Genomic DNA, 22,350 nt, shown 5'->3' with positions numbered 1-22,350 from the left:
TGCAGCACGACATGGGCGCTTTAAAGCACTATGATGGCGCTTACTGGAGGGTGCTATTCGATTCTCGAGTCAGGAAAACGATGTGGCCATTCGGATAAGGGGTTTGGTCAAAGAAAGAGTGGGTGCCGCCGGAGATTGATAGTGATGATATCGTGAGCGCTTTCAAAGGGAACTCGAATCTGTTCTGGGTTGAAAGATTTGGCAAAGAGTTTTTGCAAATGAATGATTTGTGGGTTAAGCACTGTGGGATTAGTCACAGGGGAAGTTTTAAGGATCTGGGCATGATTGTTTTGGTAAGTCAAGTGAATAGGTTAAAGGAAATGAACAAGCCGGCTATTGGGGTTGGTTGTGCTTCAACTGGTGACACTTCAGCTGCTTTGTCAGCTTATTGTGCCTCTATTGGCATCCCTTCTATTGTGTTTTTGCCTGCTAATAAAATTTCAATTGCCTAGTTAGTGCAACCTATAGCAAATGGTCACTACAAGAAAAATACTATATGACAACAGGCAAAGCTTGTTGTGGAAGGGGTTTCACGACGAGCACATGCATGTTGCGGTTCTTGCTGTAGCGAAAAGTAGGTAACTTTCAACTACGCGCAATTCATGTTGTTGAAAAATATATGAATGTTGTTAAATGTCTTATGACAACTTGTAGTGATTGTGGTTAAAAAGGTCATGTGCATCCAAATTTTTGACTACAAACTTGTGAATGTTGTCATAAACTATATAGCTACAAGCAACTAATTGTCGCCATTAATTTCAATTTTTTTTTTCAATAAACAACATATCTTGCATGTTGCCAATAATAATAATAATAATAATAATAAATATATATATATATATAATAACAATAATGATAATGATAATAATTATGATAATAATAATAATAATAATAATAATAATTATTATTATTATTACTTACTTACTTACTTACTTACTTACTACAACTACTACTACACTGCTGCCACCATATATAAAATGTATATGAACTAATTCAAATATTCGGCTTATTGTAATAAGATTTGATAAACATAGTAATGACCACACATCCCCGCTAAAAGTCACACAAATATTTTATTATTCATACAATTAATCCATAGAAATTTCCAACATCAGTATAATTTCCATCTAGCAAAACACCAAAAAAAAAAAAAATAATTACAACACATCAGTGGCAATTGCAATTCCATAAATATCAAATTCAAAAAATCATCTCCAACAAAAGCTTCTTCAGCTTGCAATTCCAGCAAAAACTTCTTCAAGGCATACATACACGCCAACAAAAACATCTTCTTCAAGGCATATGTACACGCTAACAAAAACATCTTCTTCAAGGCATAAACTCCTACAAAAAGGTTAACTAAATCAATTTTTATTTGCTGCATTTGAAAAATAATTATATATACATACCAAAGAGAATATTTGTATGCCTACATACCTTCTTTAAAACAATTTAATGCAACTTTTTGGCCAAGCAACAGTGCTTCCCAAAGCCTCAACTATTATATGAGCTTCATCTGTCACTTTATATAAAGTCACTTCATCCATACCATCAGATATTGATTCCACCCAAACTTTCCAACAATCTCTTCCAAGAGGCATGTGGTGAACTTTTGCCTTAGGGTCTGTTGAGGCAATCGTTCCTTCAGCCACTATTTCATCAACATCATCTGAATACCAATTCAATAAATAACATCTTGCATTTTCATAGTGGCCATTTTCTTGCATTGTACCGCTTCCTTGTTGTGACTATAAGCAAGACGAATATGGATTTACAACTTATAGGAGTGAGAAATAAAAGTTGGTTTAGCAAGTACTTTTTTTTTTCTTTTCAATGAAACATTCTTAATAAGTCTAAAAAAAGATAAAAAAGCATTACCTGAGGAGTACAAGCTTGAGAAGTTATAATATCATCAAAACCTTTGCTTGGATTATGTAAATGATTAGAATTCTCTTAAGTCTTAGAATGGATTTCAAATAACTAGTTACATGTATATATGCATTATCATATAGTCATTTACCTGTTGGTATTGTTTTAAAAGCGCAGCTGTCAAATGCTCATAATTCTTTTCAAGGACAGACATTCTTTCAGATTGAGCTTGCAGTTGGTTTTGAAGTTCTTTTACTTTTCCAGTAGATCGAATATGTGCTTCTAATTGAGTGGGAGTGGCTCCGAACCCCAATCCTCGAACTTGTCCACGCTTTTCAGGTCCAAATACTTTTGCAATAGCATCATTACGTATGTTGTTAGACCTTGCATTATCTTTTGAATGATGGCACTCTCTAACTTTTTCCTATGAGAAGGCAAAATAACATTATTAAAAACATACATATGAATAGTTATAACAAGAATACTTTGTATAGATATCTCCTACCAATGCTTTAGAAGCTGCTTCATTAACAGGTTGACCATTCTTTTTAAGATGGCCTTCAATCCAAACATCAACTCTAGTGATTTCAGATGGATTTGAACTCTTTTTTTTCTACAATTAAGAAAAATATGTAATTTAAAGTAAATCAAATAAGTCTAAAAAAATATTCGAATTAAATAAATTCATACCATGGTATGCTCCTTCCTAGCATAACCTAGTCGGCCCATTGAATGAACCACTTCCTGATTATTTCTCATTTCTTTAAACTTCTTAATTATTGCCTATCAATCAAACATTGAAATGTATAGTTTTAATAGATATGAACTTAATTTGAATACCATTATTGCAATGCAATGGACTAACTTACTTTAAATTCTGGAGACAACCTTTCTTTGACAAATTTAGCCCAATCTTCTTTGGAAGTTATATTTTTTGGCTTGATAAGAGCAAGTACACGTGCTTCATTATGCTCTTTGTTGGCTTGTTTGATCTTAGTTGTTAGCTCTGATTTGTATCGTCTCCAGCAATCACCCATCATTCTTAAAGCCAAGCGTTTACGAGACTCATCCACAACGAATTTTTCCTGTATAAATTATAAGAAAAATGCAAACAATAGCTGATATAATAAATCTCAAGATAAATGCTATATTTGTTAATAAAGATAATTATTGCATAATATCATATACCTGCACTAATGACCAAAGATCTTCTTTTAGCTTGTGGTCAACTGAAAGCCAATTTTTCATACAAACAGGCACATGTTCTCGTGTTATAACTCCAATAAAAGATGCATATTTATCAGAATTTACACCTACTGCCTGGCCACATTCGTTAAACTCAATGCTCAATGGTGGAGAACGATCTTGAATCATTCCAAGTTTGGTTGGACCTCTTTTCTTTTTTGCGCCTTTGTCATCAGATTGAGATATGTGCGCATTTTCTCTATTGCTAGTTGCTAATGGTCCATTCTCCTCTTGAATAGTTGCATTTTCTCCAAATTTATCTCGACTTCTTTTCTCACCTTGCCTAGAAGACTTTATATATAGCATAATTAATGTAGGAATAGACAAAAATAAAATGAGTATATGAAGATAAAAAATTATAATTCAAAGTTGAACAAAAAAAAAAAATTTACTTACTTCAGCATTGTCCATCTCTTTTACCCCCCTGCACAATTGTTAAATGCTGAACAAAATGTTTATATTATTATGACAAGAGATTAATGCCAATGACAAAGCTAGAGCTTTGTTTAGAAATAAACATATAAAAATAATCACGGAGAAATAAGCACATTAACATAATCGTTTAATTTAAGGAACCAATTAATAGATTCATGAAAACAAATAATTATAACAATAAACTATAATTCAAGAATACATAAATAATTAATATACTAAACTAGTCATCACACACTATATCCTCAACTCCTTCCCTTCTCAGAGGTTCGTCCTCATTATCATTTTCAGTTTCATGGCCACTTATGTCAATTGGTAGGCATATATTGTAATTACTCTCACTAGCCAATAATAAATCTTGGAACCCTCTTTGTGGTGCTTTCAATACTACATACCAATTTGATTTTTCAATATCCTCAGAATAAAATACTTGTTTAGCTTGTGAAGCTAAAATGAATGGATCATTTCCAAATTGGCTTTGTCCTTCGTGAAGGTTAACTAAAGTGAATCCTTCATCGACTTTAACACCATTAACTATATTAGCCCAATCACATTTGAAAATGGGGACCTGAAAAGTATTGTAGTCAAGCACTAATATATCCCTCAACACTCCATAATAAGTGACTTTCCCAACAACTTGTGTAGGGTCCCTTGCACTAGCTCTACAAATTGTATTTGCTTCAAGTGAAACACCACTATCTTGTCGAGACTTTTCAGCTTCCTTTGTATGAAATCGGAAGCCGTTAATAACATATCCAGAAAATGACATTGCTTGATTCCTTGGTCCTCTTGCAAGCCATGTTAAAGTTTTTGGCAAATTGGTTTGTCTCTGCTGCATTGTTATCTATTGAAAAAAAAAAAGGTTAAAAATTCAAAAACATAAGTATTGCATATTTGTAAAAGTAAAACTAACTTACTTACAAACCTTATTATTTAACCACGAGCTAAAACTATCCATATGCTTTTTCTGTAACATGGTTTCATTTCTCAAAAGTCGTTTATCCATACACTTCAATTCTTCCAAGTGTTCTCTAGTAAAAAAATGAACTGTAAGTTAATTTTCACACCTTTTAAACTTGAAAAACAACAATTACATATTGTCCTGAAGTCTTACTCTATATAAGGTTGGACCTCTGAGCTGTTAAATAAAATATATCGATGAGCAATATGTAACATCTCATCCGAAAGGCTAACAGACTTGCCTCTAGATATTGGACGCCCTCCTAATAATAAGTCATTCTCAGATTCTTCATTTCTCCCATGTTGAGTACCTATTTCGGCTGCCTGCTTTATATATTTGCTACAAACTGATGCATACTCTTCAGCAATGTACCGTTCAGCTATACATCCTTCGGGTCGTGCACGATTTTTTACATATCCTTTTAAAATTTTCATAAACCTGAGACATAACACATGTAAAATAAATTAATTATTTTTTCATTACTTATTGTTTTATTTTAAAAAAGCTGGTGGCAAGTAAAAACCTCTCAATTGGGTACATCCAGCGATATTGTACTGGTCCACATAGACGAGCTTCTCTTCCTAGGTGAATAGTTAAATGGATCATGATATCAAAGAACGAAGGTGGGAAGAATCTCTCTAACATGCACAATGTCTCAGTCACTTCTTCCTCCAATTGTTGTAATCTACTTCTATCTAAGACCGTGTTACACAATTCGTTAAAAAATGCACATAATCGAAAAATTGCTTTTCGTGGACCCTTCGGTAAAATTCCTCTTAAAGCTACAGGTATGAGTTGCTGCATTAGAACGTGGCAATCATGGGACTTGAGTCCAACCACCTTGCATTCATCTACTGAAATACATTTTGCTATATTTGAGCCATAGCCATCAGGTAGCTTTAAACTAGCAAGCCGTTTACAAAATATCAGTTTCTCTTTTTTAGAGAGCGTGTGTGATGCAGCAGGTAACTTCAGTACATTATTCTCCTTCTTAGGATGCAAATCCTTTCTAATATCCAAACGTTTCAGATCTAATCTTGAATTAAGACCATCTTTTGTTTTCCCTTTTATATTCAACAATGTACTCACTATGCTATCACATATGTTCTTCTCAATATGCATCACATCCAAGTTATGGCGCACCAGCAAATTCTATAAAAATTTAAAAAAAAAGTTAGCTATGATATTACATTTTAAAACCCATTATGCAAATATAGAATAATAGAAAGAAGATAAAAATAATATGATTAGTATAACATACCTTCCAATATGGCAAGTCAAAAAATATTGATTTCTTTTTCCATAATGATGAAGAATCCCTCTTCCTCTTTTTTCTTAATTTACCCCAATCATTCGCTAAGTTTTTAACTTCAGAATAAATGTCTTCACCAATGAATATCTTAGGTCTAGTGCCTTCTTCAATGACACCATCAAACCATGCTTGTTTCCTCCTAAATGAATGGTTAGAATGAAGAAATCGCCTATGACCCATGTATGCAAACTTTTTGCTATGTGACAGCCATTTCGAACAAGTATTTTGACGACAAACGGGACATGCCAATTTTCCCTTTGTAGACCAACCTGACAGATTTGCATAAGCTGGGAAATCATTAATGGTCCACATTAAAATTGTCCTTAAATTAAATGTGGATTCACTCAATGCATCATACACTTCAACTCCATTTATCCATAGCTCTTTCAAATCTTCTACAAGCGGTGCCAAATAAACATCTATGTCATTACCTGGTTGCTTTGGCCCTGGAATTAATAAACTTAACATTAAACTATCCTTGGACATGCATAACCATGGAGGCAAATTGTAGATGACTAAAATTACAGGCCAACAACTGTATCTTGTGCTAAGATCTTGGAAGGGATTAAAACCATCAGTAGCAAGGCCAAATCTAATGTTTTGGGAATCAGATGCAAAAGATGGCCACTTCTTGTTTATAATATCCCATGCAAGCGAATCCACTGGATGCCTCATTTTGCCATCTTGACTTTTATGAGTTTGATGCCACCTAAGTTGTTCTGCCATATCAGTTACACTAAACATCCTTTTAAGTCTTGGTATTATTGGGAAATAACGCAAAACTTTGGCAGGAACTCCTTGTTGAATCTTTTCAGTGCGCTCATTAACTTTCCAACGGGAAGCACCACATTTAGGGCACATATGTGCATTCCCTAACTCCTTTCTAAAAAGGCAACAATCATTTATGCAAGAATGTATTTTTTCATACCCAAGGTCAAAGGTCTTAAGTAGCTTTTTTGTTGAATACAATGACTCAGGAAGTGTGTTTTCTGATGGAAGAATATCACGAACAATTTGAAGAAGTTCATCAAAACCTTTATCAGATATACCATGGGTAACTTTATGCTTGAATAAGGAAACAGTTGCTGATATTTTTGTGTGCTTTGTACATCCATGATACAATGGAGTTTCAGCATCTTTGATAAGATTTGTGAACTCTACTTTGCTACTTTCATGTGTGTGCTCTGATACATTTGGCTCTTGAAAATAAACTTGATCTCTATACATCTGATATGTTTCTGTCATTTCAATATCACCATATTGCATTGACATTCCAGAATAAGTAGAATTTTCTCCATGAAGAACCCAAGTATTATAAGTAGGATCCATGCCTTTCATAACCAAGTGTTCATACACTAAATCAAAATGGTGGCGTTGTACATTCTTACAACGAATGCAGGGACATACTATTATATCTAGATTACCTGAATTTGCACGAGCACTATTAACAAAATCACGTGCTCCCTTTCTATATTCATCTGAATGTCTACAAAAAAATAATAATGAGAGTAATAACTTATTGGTTAATCTAAAGCTATAATTGTTCCTAAAACTATTCATTATTTTATTAAATAAACATGAAACCTTGAGAAGTAGACCCATCTTTTATCCATTTTGAATTACTAATGTTGGCAAGACCTGGTTGTGCAAAGGTGATTAGTTTGGACCATATAAAGATAAATATAAAGAAATAGGATCCATTTAGAGTATCCAATAGGTTAGTAAAAGTTAACAGAATAAGACTATGAACAAACATAAAATAGACAAAATAATATAACTGCAATAAATTTTTTAAAGCAAACATCAAAATAGAGAAATTTCATTTAGAATTTTAATTATACAGCAGAAAGCAATACCTCAAGTTTTGCTTCGCAGTCAAATTGTAAAAAGTCACTGTTGATATAGGAGACTATGTTCAATGGCGTTAATAGGAGTTACCTGTTTCATCATGTCAACAACACCAATAATAGATTAAAATTGTGCCACTCAATTAAAAGAAATCATTATCCATCTCACCAGTAATATTTACTAATTTAAATTAAAAATAAAATATAATCTCCAAAATCAGCTTTTCCGTGTAAATATTTTCAAAGAAGAAAATCATCTTTTGGTTTCAATGACCCACCACAAAAAAATTAATATTAGTTTGGTTTATGTCATAACATATGAACCCCACAAACAATAAAGAATTGTCCCACTTACCAAGCAATGAATTTGCAATGGGACCATCTGGAACGATTTTGAGTGGGAACATTAGTACAAAGCCCGAAATCTACTGAAAAGAATTAGTGGAAAGAGCAAACTATTAATTAAATGGAATTCGGAAAGTGAAACTGGACTTTATTAATGAAATTGAAAAGAAAAGTACCTGATAAACCAGATTCCTTGGGCACTTGTTATTACAATGACGATGAAGGGGCTTGATTTGCTTGAGTGGCAGAGAAAGAGTAAAGTGGCATTGTAAAGTGAACCCAGGTTTCATTAAGTCAATTACTTTTCTTTTCTTTTTTTTTGGTTTAGTCAATTTGTCTTTTTTTTTTTTTATCTTCCTTTTGCCGCGCTGTATAACTTATGCGCGCGCAATGGAATTTTTATTTATTGCACATTATTTTCTACTATTTTAGTTCTAAGAAATATAGTTAATGATATACTCAAAAAAAATTGTTATAATATTTTTATGAATAAATTTCATAAGCATCTATTTATGTCTAATTTATACCAACTTCATATTAAATTGAGTTAAAAAAAATTTAACAACAGACAACTAAATGTTGTTATTTAAATAATAATTTATGCAACAGACAATTCAATGTTGTCTTAAATAACTAATTACAACATGCAAAGTTTGAATGTTGTCATTACATATTCCTATATCGCAACAAATGATTGCTTGTTGTAATAAAGTTTAACTCAACAGTCACTCATTGTGTGTTGCTAAAATTTTATATTTGCCAACATGCAATTTGCGATTGTTGTTAAATTATAAATTTGACAACATTTCATACGTGCACGTTGTTAAAATGATGTTGCCTTATCCCTATTTTCTTGTAGTGGGTGCTTTCGTTTTGAGTCTTGATACTGATTTTGATGGCTGCATGCTGTTGATAAGGGAAGTTACTTGTGAGTTGTCTATTTATTTAGCTAATTCTTTGAATTGTTTGAGGTTAGAGGGACAAAAGACTGCTGCATGCAGTTGTCAGTTATTATACTAAGGAGTGAAGGGCATTAATGTACTTTCATCAATAAAACAAACGGCACTCTAACGCTTATACACGTTTAGGGATACTATATATCAATATATGCATACATTCTTTTTAAATATAATAAGGACAAACCTCAGGGGAGGTATCCAAAAATTACCCTTTGTATAAATCGATCAGTTTGTACTTTGTACTTAGTTCGGCTCCAAAACCGAATGGAATGCACAGCCGATCGGTTCATGCAATTAAACAAAAGAAGGGAAAACCGGCCCTAAGCTAAAACCGTAATTCCCTAAAACGGCAGCCCAGCACGGCAGCCGCAGGCCACCAGCAGCTCCTTCCTCTCTCACTCTCTTCGTCTTCTGTCACCATCTCACCCTCCGGTCTCAGCTGTTGCCGTCGCAGCCTCGTTCAGTCGTTACGATCGCGCCGGCCACCAGAGACAGTGAGTTGAGACTTCGTTTTTTATTTTCCCATTAATTTTGGGCCTGAATTAAATTAGTCAAATTAATTGAGTTGTGATTAATACTGCAATAATTTAATTTAATAAAATTTTCTTTTCTTTTTTCTTCCATTCGGTATTCATACTATTTCATATTATAGATTTGAGATTTTGCTGTAATTTGTTGAATTATCTTAAAGTGATGTCTTTAAATAGCTAAGCTCTGGATGTTTTGCAAAAGAGTTGGTTATTGTTAGTAAAATTGATGAATTAGTGCAGCTTCATAGTGTTAAGCTTTTAGGTTTTAGTGTATAATTGGATTAAAAAAGAAAGAGTTATTAATAGAACTGAAAATAAAGACTTCAAGCAATTGATTTGACTATTTTCTTTGAATCCTTAACTCAACTGGAGGATGTTGTTTCTTGTTAGTGAATGTTAAAAGCTTGTGTTGGATTGTGTATATATTGTTTTGAAACTTCATGCAGAGCTTTTGACACTTGACAATTGTTAGCCTGATGTCCCATTTTCTTCTCTCTGGTGTTTGTTTTCTTAGGCAGTAGCATAACTGCTGGATGTACTGTAATCAATCATTTTGAGTTTTGGCATATTTTGATTTGATGTTAGTGAAGAATAGTTGAGTTTAATTGCTGTTTCTTTTATATTTTTTAATCCCATATAAAAAGCTGAAACAAAGAAGGCTTTGGAAATAGCTATTGTTTGAACAGCAAATGATTAAATGACCCGACCTGAACTGAACTGAACCAAAATGTTTCAGTTCAGTTCAGTTCTGGTCCACCCCTTAAGAGTAACAATCTTGTAATCAATCCATTATTCCATTGTTTACTTAAAGATTTTATGTGAAATTTCTAAACAAATTCGTCTTCGCTTCAAGGGTATTAAGTATTAACATTAAGCATTTTATGTATCCAATTTTGAAAAATATAAAATGAGCTGATGATTTTAAAACTACTGAAATAAGCATAGATTTATTAAAACTATTCCTAGCTGCAAGAATATATGATACTGACGGTGAAAAGAGTTTCATTTGCTATAAATCATGTGAAACCAGAATTAAAAACATTAAAAGCATAAATCATTTATTAATAAAGAAAAATTGGAATTTGTTATATTAAAAGGACTTTATCCTAACCTTTGTAAAAGAAAGTTAGTTCATAATTAAATGAATAAAAACAATTAGAGAACTTACATAATTACCCATTGTTAACTACTTCTCTTTAATTTCTCACTCTTAATTCTGTACCTCTTAAATGAACAAGACACCTCTATTTATTGAGGATGGAGGATGAAAAGTACAAAAATATAATAATTGGACTCTAGCTTATAATAACTTGATCATGTTGTAAAATAGTTGTTAATCTTGAGTGATTTCCATGAAATTGTGACAAAGTTGGCTTGATTTGGATGAAGATGAGATGAATAGGTTAAATTTTGTTAAGAATTGGTTGGATGTAATTGACTAACATATTCTCACTGGAGGTTCACAACTAGAGACAGACAGAGTTTAAATTAAAGCACATAAACTGAGGCACAGATAGCTATCGAGCATCCATTTCTGAAAGTGTTAAGCAATTTCCTGAACAAACTCTAGCCTTCCCATTTGCCGGCAAAATTGTATTTTTGAGACCTCTTATACTTGAAAAAGCAGGCTGTCGGGGATGAGGTAAATTAATTGTCTTATTGGTAAGCATTGAGACAACTTCAAACATGGTTGGTCTATCTGCTGCATCCTCTTGAACACATAGAAGGCCCACATTGATGTATCTGTTTAGTATTAGATATGATGCTTCATTTTGCAATGTCGGATCTATCAGCTCCCAAGCTCTATCATCTTTCCACAAATCCCAAGCCTGAAGAAAAACAGAACATTTAAGTCCGTTTTTTGTTAGAAGAAATTAGAGGAGATGAGAGGAACAGAAAGGAGAAAGAAAGAGAGAAAATAAGGGAAAAAGAGAGCCAATCTCAATTTTTTGGTTTGACAAGGAAATCATCTCCTTTTCCCTTTCCTCTTTTCCTATCTTCTCCTTTCTTCATGTTTCTTAAAATCAAACATGCCATTACTGAATGAGTGTTTGAGTCATAATGGTTCGATTGAGATGTAGGGAATTCTTAAATTTTCCATTTCAAGGAATATAATGTATAATATAATGCCATTCATTTAGGATTAATACTAGATTCATCTTAATACATTCAAAGATTTCAAAAAAAAAACAAAATTGTGAAATCTTGTCACTTACATGGCCAAGAAGCGTAAGGGAATTAGTATTGGAGAAGTCTGTATTCCTCTTACTACTTAGTGTTTCCAAAAGCAATACTCCAAAGCTAAACACATCAGATTTGATAGAGAAGAGGCCTTGTTGAGCATATTCAGGCGACATATAACCACTGAAATTCGTTGTTTCATAAAAACTTTAACTATCTTAAAAGGATTTACGAATGCAGAAAAGCAAATGACATTAATAGTCTCAATAGTTGAAATTTACTTACTAAGTTCCAACAATCCTTTTTGTCTTTGATTGCAACTCATCACCACCAAAAATTCTGGCCATACCAAAATCTGATATTTTAGGGTTCATGTCCTTATCTAAAAGAATATTACTTGCCTTGAGATCTCTGTGAATAACTCTCAGTCTGGAATACTGATGAAGATATAAAAGCCCTTGGGCAATTCCTTCAATGATTCTAACACGTGTTCCCCATCCTAATAGATTCTCTTTGGTGGAATCTGTAACAACATCAAACCATTATGGTATAAAAAATCTTGTCCATCTTAAATGATACAGGTTGAAAGATGGTGAAAATATTCATTTTATGAATTATACAAATCACATACCAAAAAGGAAAAAATCCAAGCTTTTGTTAGGCATGTACTCATAGATCAAAATCTTTTCTTCTAGTTCTATACAGCAACCCAAGAGTCTAACAAGGTTCCTGTGTTGGAGCTTTGCTATAAGTTTTATCTCATTTTTAAACTCTTCCTGTCCTTGCCCTGATTGACTAGAGAGCCTCTTAACTGCTACTTCTTGTCCATTGAGTAGTCGCCCCTGCATTTGTAATTTCATCACTGATTCATACAAAAGTTTAAGTTCAATTAATACAGCTGAGATGAAAAGAAATCTACCTTGTAAACAGGACCAAAGCCACCTTCTCCTAGCTTATTCTCTGTAGAGAAGTTAGCCGTAGCTGCAGATACGCTTGCCAAGCTAAACATCGGAAACCAAGAATCCCTAGTCCTACTATTTGCAGCTTTATTTCCCTTGCACAATTCATTTGCTCTTGTCGCAATGCTCATATTTATGTCAAATTGTAACATATCTTGGCTTTTCTTTGTTTCTGTAAAACAACTTACAAAAATATTAGTATATATGATCTATCATATTAAGTTATTTACATATAGGTTCATAAACATAAGAAAACGGTTTCAAGAAGAGTCACCTATTTCTTTGAGTTTTCTCCTCTGACAAATTATGTAGGAAGCAGGTAAAAGTATTGCCGGAAGAACAAGAATTACTAATATCCATAGAAGTTTTTTTCCCCCTACATCCAAAAAAACACGTCATCACAAAAGTCACTGGAAAGAAAGCAAAGTCCAAACCGACGTCCCGTCCCACACCACCCCACCCACCCCCCCGCGCCGCGCGACAACAAACCAACCCCCCACCCCCACCACACCAAACCAAAAAAAAAAAGGGAGAGAGAGGCATGTACATTAGTTTGGATACATTTATTTCATGAAACTAGGAAGCTTAAACGCATTTTGATTCAACAAGGCTCGGCTTTTAAAATGAAGTACTTTAAAAAAGAAGGGAAAAATCTTGCACTATCAATTCTAATGATGAAATAATTGTACCTAGTTCAGAAGCCGGTACTCTTATGTAGATAGACTGTCCGTTGTTGCGGTCATCTGCCTTTCTGATATCAATCAGGTCCCCAAACCACATCAAACAGCCACTGCCTTCCCCTGTTACTTTAGAATTAGCATAAGCTCTACAAGTACAGTTCTTCAAGCACTCCGCCTCGCATTCCTTAACATTCATACTCTCATTTAGTGAAGCCTCTACAAAGTCGGGTAGTTTAACATCATCAAGCATTATAAACCTGTCTCCACTTTTGCAATCTGATGATTGACTTCTAACACATGTTCCAGGCCTTGTTTTGTTATGATGTGATTTGAGCTCGAATCCCTTCAAACACTCACAATGAGGTTTCTTGTCGAAGCTGCAAATACTATTAGCTCCGCAATGCCCATAAAATTGGCAAAAACGATCTGGGAGTGAGAAAAACGCTTCCCACGTCCTATTTCTCTCATTCCATATGAGATGCTGGATCTTACCTGATGGGTTGAGTTTTAACGTCATTATGACGGGACTGTTGTAGGAATCATACCTGTAATAAATCTCATCTTCATTATCCACCACGGTTGGTTTATAAAGATAGCTATAAGAAGGAATAGCTGCAAAGATAGCTCCATTCCATGGTCCAGAACAGAGTAATTTTACAGATCCATTGTATGTACATAATTTAGGTAACACATGAATGTCAAGTCTGTGAGTATAATTTCCGGGGGATGGATCATCATCACTTTTCCACGAAGTTTGATAACGTTCCAAACCAGTCTTTAAGTCCCAGCCCAACTTCATTCCCGCTAACAATGTATCTGATGGGTGGTCAAAGCTCTGCCACAGATAGTCTTCAGAACTATTACTGCTAAAATTATCCCTAACAACAAGGTTTCCAGTATCTAACAGCTGTGCCACTGGATTTTTCACTTCTCTAGACAAGTTTGAAGACCAGATAGTGCCATTTGTTTGGTTGAGAAGAACAAGTTTTCCACCGTTGCTGATGGTCAGTACAGCGTTTGAGTCGAAGATAGGACTGTTTCTGTTTGCAACCCACACAATTGTATCAGGGATCTGCTTGTACCATATTCCCAGATACCTGTACTTCGATTTTCCAGGAGAGAAAAATCCTAGCTCAAACCTCTGGGATGATGAAACTAACTTTTCTCCATCACGAATGAATCTTGAGGGGGTTATGTTATCAGCTGCTATTGACAACTTAATGCTTAAGATAAAGACACAAGAAATAAAATTGTACAACAAATGAAGGTTCTCCATTCAAAAAGATGTCCTGTGGTTGCATATTGGATTCATGAATTTTATGAGATTGGATTCATGGATTTTATGAAAAGGAAAAAAAAAAAAAAAGACTTGCAACGTGTAGCATAATTTCTATTTTTTGACCGCGTGGTGTGGAATTTTATTAGTTTGAATTTTTGAAGTATTTGAAAGTTTAAATGATACCTGTCACAATCATTGAATTTTGAAAAAAATAAAAATTTAAGCCGGTCAGTTCCAATCAATGAAACTGTGAGCATGCGTGAATTCATCTCATGGTCACCGATGTATTTGTGAAGTAAATGAACAGAGGCCAAGCAGATTGTTATCGAGCTTCAATCAATGAAACTGTGACAACATTCACTGAACAAGCTTCTGGCTTGCTTGTAGGCTCATTTGAATTTTTCAAATTTCTCACATACGAGAAAGCTGGTTGTTTCGGCGAAGGTAAAACAAGATGCTCATTGGTAAGCATTGAGACTACCTCTGACATGGTTGGCCTATCAGTTGCGTTCTCGTGAACGCAGAGAAGTGCCACATTAACGTATCTTGCCAACATGGGATATGAAGCTTCATTTTCCAATATTGGATCCATCAGGTCTAGAGCTCTGTTGTCTTTCCACAGGTCCCATGCCTGAAAGTACAGTACATGTGAATGTTAAAACGAAGGTCCATAGATGCATATGACTTCTCGACCTCGTGATATATGAAATGTTAACTTTCCCGATCCATTTATCAAAATATTTATGCAAATGAAATAAATGAATGGTTCTCATTGCATCATACTGTTCAAAGAAACAAAAATAAAAATGAAAAATTTTGTGACATACGTGTCCAAGAAGGTTAAGGGAGCCAGTATGGTAGAAGCCAGTGTTCTTTTTGCCACTCAAGATCTCCAGCAGCAATACCCCAAAGCTAAACACATCTGATTTGATTGAGAATAGGCCTTCCAGGGCATACTCAGGTGACATATAACCACTGGAATTCATCATTTCATAAAAAAAAAAAAATCCATTCTTCAGTTGAAAGTTGCAGGAACAACAAGCAAAAGATGTTTGTGAACAAATTTAAAATAGTTTTCAATAATATGTGTACTTACTAAGTTCCCACAATTCGGTTAGTATTTGCTTGTAACTCATCCCCACCAAACATTCTTGCCATTCCAAAATCAGATATTTTGGGTTTCATGTCGGTATCTAAGAGAATATTACTAGCCTTCAAATCTCTATGAATAATTCGTAGTCTAGAATACTGATGAAGATAAAGAAGCCCTTGAGCAATCCCTTCAATGATTTTAACACGTGTTTCCCAATACAATAAACGTTTTTTAGCTCGATCTGTAAGAATGAATAGAGGAAGACCACAAAAATTATACAAATTAGAGCAAGTTCCAGTGATAGTATTTGATGTGGTGAGAAGGATAGTGGACATATTTAATCTTACTGACTGCTAAATCACATACCGAAAAGGAATGAGTCCAAGCTTTTATTAGGCAGGTACTCATAGATCAAAATCTTTTCATCTTGATCTAAACAGCAACCCAAGAGTCTAACAAGGTTCCTGTGTTGCAGCTTAGCTATGAGCATTGTCTCATTTTTCAACTCTTCTAATCCCTGCCCCGACTTCTTTGAAAGCCTTTTCACTGCAACTTCTTGTCCATTTAGTAGTTCCCCCTGCAGTTGAACTTTTTAATGATTTCATGAATGTTTTACGTTGCACGTAACCGATGAAATGCACAAATCTTATCTTTTGAATTTAAATAAACTCTTCAAATTGGATGAGAAATATAAGATTGTTACCTTATAGACAGGTCCAAAGCCACCTTCTCCAAGCTTATTCTCGGCAGAAAAGTTATTTGTAGATGCAGATACACTGGCAAAGCTGAACAATGGCAACCAAGCATCCGTACTCTTACTTTTTCCAGCTCTCCCATCAGACAACTCATTCTTACTTGTCTCAGTGCTACTATTTATGTCAAATAGCAACATATCCTGGCTTGGTTCCCTCTCCTCTGCTTTTATAGGATATGACTTAAAATGAAAATGTACATTTTCATATACTAAATTCACACTGTAATGCATGAGAGAGTGATGGGAAACAAAGGCATACCTCTATATTTGAGTTTTCTCCTCCATCGAAGAAAGATGTAAGATGCAGTAAGAAGCAGAGGAACAACAATTACAGTTATCCACAGCAGTTCTTTATTTCCTAGATCAGAAATATACAAGTCATCAAAAGATCAAGTCACTGAAAAATCTAAGTGCTTGATATATATATATATATATAGAGAGAGAGAGAGAGAGAGAGATTATAACGTTACCTCCTGGTTTTGGAAGCTCTGATGCAGCAAGTTTGATAAATATATTTTCTCCCTCATTTTTTGAAAGTTGCTCAAGATCGTATAGCTTTCCATCCCACGAGGAACACACACCGCTGCTATTATAAGCATACGCAGTGCAAGCACAATTATTCAAGCAAGCCGATTTGCATTCCTCTATACCTGGAAGTTTCAATACTTTATCTGGCGAAGGAAGCTTCACATTATGCATCCTTAAGAACCTGTCTTCACGATCAGCAGAGTTATCCCCACACTGCAAGGCTGTTCTTCTCACACACTCAGACAGATTTTTATCTGAGCCTATAAAAAATCCCTGCAGACACTGACAGGATCCAGTAGCAGTGTTGCAGATGCTGAATGGACCGCAAGCGACACAGCTTGTTCTTGGTTGAGACCAGAAAATAAACCAAGCTTGTCTAGCTCCTAACCATGACATCTGTTCTACTTGTCCAGAAACATCTAAAATACATCTGCTGATAATTGAATCTTTTATAGAGTAGATGAAGTATGTCTCATTTTCATCAGTGTAAAGACTATAATTGAAGATATAGTTTAATGTCATTTCAGGCACCAAACTGAATATATAACCATCCCAAACCCCGCTTGTCCAAACAATTTGAGATCTTTTCATAAGGGAAAATGCATTTGATTTCCCTGGCTCCATTTTCAGCTCAGCATCCCCAACGCTAGGATCGTCTCTACTTTTCCATGATGTCAATGACCAAACTTTCCCAGTCTTTCTGCTATAACCGAGCTTCATTCCAGGCAGAAACGTATGTGAAGGGTAATCAAAGCTCTGCCACAATAAGCCAAGCTTCTCATTTCTTAAAACAAAATTTCCTGAATCTAAGAGAGTGGCAGTTGTGTTCTGGCTGCTTGATACATTTTCACTGACCCTATATGTAATTCTACCATCCTCAATCACAAGATTTCCTTCACTGCTAATAGTAAGTACAGGTGACGAACTAGTTAATGGTTGATCTCGATTGGCAACCCATACTACAGTCCTTTCTGGAATATTCTTGTACCATATTCCTACATAATAATTTCTCGACTGCCCTGGCCGAAAAAAGCCTAACTCAAAGAACTTACCTGAAGATACCAAAGTCTCTGAGCGTGTGATCACTTGTCCGACTGAAAGGCTATCAGTATCACTAACAGCATCAACCACCAGGGAGAACTGCATACTGAAAGCAGAGATAATCAGCAAGCAAATTGAAAAAGAAGCCATTGACAAGTTGTGTAGACACCTCACGGCACGTTTGGCAACCTAAACTAGATGGGTTTTCACTGGTATTTAATCCATGTTTGGAGCTGACAGTAGTCAAAAATATTACTTTCCACAGAGAATTTTCTTTAGACTTTTCAGAATACGAGCAAAGTAGTTGCTTGGAACCCATATTCTAAGAAGGCTCCATTTTCAAGTAAATATTCGTCCGACGTCCCAAATACCCCTTGAGCCGGCCCTGATAATGTTCATAACTCTCTATTTCTAGCAAAAGTAATAAACAAATATTGACCATACAATTTCTTGTCAAGTGTAAGAAACTGATAATTTGCTAGATAAACATTTTTATAATCCATTCATAAACATTTTTAATCCTATAGTTTTACGTGTTAGCATTAACAAGAAGCATTCCTTGTGGGATCCACGACAAGTGTTTTCCATTTCAAATATTTTTAATCCTATAGCTTTTCGAGTTAGCATTAACGAGAAATATTCCTTGTGGGATCCACGACTAGTGCGTTTTCTATTTTAAATCTTTTCGTTTTAGTCAAAATTTGAATTTTCCTTCACCGGTTTTTGATATCCAGATTTCAATTTGATTTTCCATACTTGAAGTTTCATGCATTTTTGTAACACCCCAAAATTCACGCAAGAAAAACTCATGAGAATTTTGGAATTAAGTCTTATAACATTTATCTTATAACTAATTCCAAATAAAGTCAATGTTCATGAACAAAACATATTCTCCAAAATAATAAATAAATCAATAATCCTCCATAATAAAATCTAACTCTAAACAATAGTCAAAGTAGCTACAATTAATCCATCTAGAAAATGTCAAAGTTTACAACTAACAAATCCTTTCCCCTAGACAGCCCACATCTCTAATATCAATCTGCAAAATGTTACAGACAAGGGGTGAGCCGTTAACTTGGTAAGCAAACTCATGTACAAGATTTGTAATACGAAAAAGTATATAATCATTATTATGAAGTACTATAAATTAAGAAAGCAGTAATCGTTTTATAATCATATGTAACTTATAATCAGTTAAGTCATAACGTAAAAATCATTTTCAATAAATAATCGAGTAAGAAATCTTTTATCAATAAAACTTTTCTTTCATTCAATTTGCTCATATCACATAGTATCACCAAAATCTTCAGTGACTTGGTCAATAGTTCAATATATCACTTGTACTCCCGGTGACCCTGTCAATAGTTCAATTAGGGTACTTTACCCCGCAATAATCGTCAATAGGTGCGCACAATACAGCTAGTTGTTCAATAATATCAATAACGGTAACTACAGACAATGAGCCAAAACATTTAAAACAATTTTTAGCTTTTCAATATCAATTATTCAATAATATTTCGATAAAACACTTATAACACATTAAACTGGCAAAGCTTTACAAATAGTTTAAAGGAAAACATTTTATAGAAAAACAAGTATTTATTTAAAACTAATTTAAGAAAAACATTTTAAAATAGCATCAAATCCATAACTTGCCAATCTATTTGAAGAACATTATTCTATTAATAAATATTTACATATATACTTATAATAAACATTATGCATGAATTCACTTATCTCGATCCAATGCAATCAACAATAACCCTAATCACATGAGCTCACTCTTGACCTTCAAGGAAAAATTCTTATCAATATCTTATTCAATTCTAACCTAGATAGGAAAACCAAAAATCCTTAAACCATGTACTCTTACTTAAGCACATCAGTTCACTAACTATACTAGACCATCATACAGGAGCTGATGTCTATCAAGCTATAAACATGTCGGAAAATCATAAATATCACAAAAAGCTACTGTAAACATGTTGGAATCCAATACAAAATTTAACAATATTAATTAAAGTTAATAATCATCTCTTAAAACTGATTTTCCACCAAAAACATCAAAACTGTCCAGTGACGATACATACAGAGGACTAATGACTCAAAAATTCATAACTTTAGTTATACTTATTCAAAAATAGTGATTCCAGTTTTAAAAATTAGAGGAAATAAAAAGGAATCAGAATCAAAATTTACAAAATATTTACTGATGAAAAACTAGCCTAACCGACCTAAATATCAGCCGTCGCAATTCTGGAATACAGTTTCCAGGATTGCGGCAGCCCAACTCTATGATTGTTAGTGATTTTTATATAAAGCCCAAAATTACGAAATTAAAAATAAAAGAAACTAGACATATATATGTGCAGTGATAAAAATTCCCAGAATTTTCAGAAGTCTTTTGGGTTATGAAATAAATTATAGAACTGTGAATTACTGCTGAAAATCAAAATTTTCCAGCATCAATGTTCCAAATTCAAAAAATCAAAACAATTTATATAAACGAGTTTGTGAACAATTAATATATGGATAGAAAGATAAAGATGTCTAGTTTAATAATCTGTAAAGTTTTATGCATGAAACTCGATTAAAATAGCAGTCATATGAAGTTCAATCTATACTATTCACAATTTCCAGGATATCATAACAGCACTACTTCCACTCAAACACACATAAATTAATACATGATCATACTTTTCACAATTTTATTAATACAACACATGCAGAATCATTCAATCAATCACATAAAAATCACAATCAAAATCAAAAGTTTAAAGGTTTATAAATTCTTTCCTACCTTCAAGACAAAATCCAAACTCAAGAACTCCTTTAATGGAGAATAGGAATACAATCAAAATCTTCCCTTTTTATTATTCAAAAATATGAATTCCCTCTTATGAGGCTGCTGTATTCTTTTCTTTATTAGCCTCTAGGTTTTGAAAAACAAAAAAAACGTAGATGAGGTTTTTATAGACCAAGCTTTTTTAAAACCCTTACCCATTAAGGAAACCTTTTTAAAAATAAGGTATTTAATAAATAAATAAATAAAAATAACGGGTATTACAATTTTTGTCCAGGTACTATGGCAAATGAAAGAGCTAAAGCCTTAATAACAGAAGGGGGAAAAATGGCATAGCCCTCTCTATAGATCTGATCATTTCTTAGAAAATTAGACATTTTGCTCAATCTTGGAGCCCTTTGATAATTCTTTTTTTTAAATAAGAGATCGTTAGATTCTGGATTTTTTGCCAACGTCAACTGGTGCATTTTTTGCATAGGATAATTAAGCAAAAGTGAACACCCTAATTAAGCAATATATACTAAGGTGTCTCAAATAAATATATGCAACCTTTTGTTAATAATCAAGAACCTGCGATTGAACATCTTAATTATGTAATATTAGGCTTAATATGGTATTGAGGTATTGTCACTTAAAAATTATAGTTGCTATTGAAAAACAAAAACTTAAGCTATATATTAAAAAATAATAATAATAGAGTGTGGTAAATATGATTTTTGAATAATAATTTTGACAAAAATAATGAAGATATTATAAATTTATCATCATATAGGGGTGGGTGGATAAAATCAACTTAACTTCCAAATTATAACAGTAAATATTTGCTAAACACTTTAATGTTTTAAGTTACAACTGTTTAACTACAATACCAAACTTAGCGTTAATGACAGACATACGTAAATAATCACAATATATTTGTGTCAGGATGACAACAACAAGTTTGTATCTATAAAACAAACCACAACATGTAAACGGGGGCGGATCCAGCTTATGACCAGTAGGGGCTTAAGCCCCCGTTGGGAAAAATAAATTTTTAAAATTAAAGAAAAATTTACTTGAGTTTTTAATTAGCCAAATTAAATTTATTAAAACAGCCTCGTTAAATCTATAAAAATAGTCCCCATCAACTTACAAGTAATTAGGATGTGTTTGACATATTAGATTAGACAATATTGTATTAATTAATGTAATATGTCCCACCATAATGCTACTTTTGGTGCATTAGGTAAATCCACATCCATGTCTGGTTTGCATTAGATTTATTTATTTTTTGTTTTTTATATTAATAAATTAAAAAAGCAATTATAATGTATTATTGATGAATATAGTAAATGTATCGAAATAATTTCACTGTCAACAAGAGACTACCGTTGTTGCCTCCTACCACTGCTACTGGCCTCTAGTGATCGATGTATTTTGTACTAAAATTTGGTATCATTAGAATCTTTATTTCTAGATCAACATGACGGTACAACTATTATCAGTAAAAGAGGTTCTGTTTTCCATAAATCTATAGTCAAATTCTTAGA

General features: G+C 33.6%; 1 protein-coding gene and 1 pseudogene across 1 annotated transcript; both read right to left on the bottom strand.

Annotated features, from left to right (window-relative positions):
* Positions 1 to 3,769: 3,769 nt before the first annotated feature.
* On the bottom strand, positions 3,770 to 7,432 carry LOC102625722 (uncharacterized). The gene is made up of 7 exons (XM_052434109.1): positions 7,404 to 7,432; positions 7,244 to 7,305; positions 5,877 to 7,150; positions 5,031 to 5,659; positions 4,661 to 4,945; positions 4,472 to 4,577; positions 3,770 to 4,390 (listed from the first exon to the last, which is right to left on the bottom strand). Exons 1-7 carry the CDS (start codon positions 7,430 to 7,432, stop codon positions 3,770 to 3,772), a joined length of 3,006 nt encoding a protein of 1,001 aa, XP_052290069.1.
* Positions 7,433 to 10,716: 3,284 nt separating this feature from the next.
* Positions 10,717 to 20,961, bottom strand: LOC102625442 (receptor-like serine/threonine-protein kinase SD1-6; annotated as a pseudogene).
* Between the last annotated feature and the right edge of the window lie 1,389 nt (positions 20,962 to 22,350).

The sequence above is a fragment of the Citrus sinensis genome, chromosome 9, assembly GCF_022201045.2.
Source record: "Citrus sinensis cultivar Valencia sweet orange chromosome 9, DVS_A1.0, whole genome shotgun sequence".
Classification (NCBI taxonomy): Eukaryota; Viridiplantae; Streptophyta; class Magnoliopsida; order Sapindales; family Rutaceae; genus Citrus; species Citrus sinensis.
The sequence above is the reverse complement of the archived record's forward strand: the minus strand, read 5'-3'. Positions and strand labels throughout refer to the sequence as shown.

Excerpts from the sequence above, each read along its gene's own strand:
- LOC102625722 (XM_052434109.1), bottom strand. The coding sequence starts at position 7,432 with ATGGATAAAAGATGGGTCTACTTCTCAAG. Across the intron at positions 5,660-5,876 it reads GTGAAGACATTTATTCTGAA|AATTTGCTGGTGCGCCATAA; the intron begins GTTAAAAACTTA and ends AAATTTTTATAG. Across the intron at positions 4,391-4,471 it reads GCTCGTGGTTAAATAATAAG|ATAACAATGCAGCAGAGACA; the intron begins GTTTGTAAGTAA and ends TTTTTTCAATAG.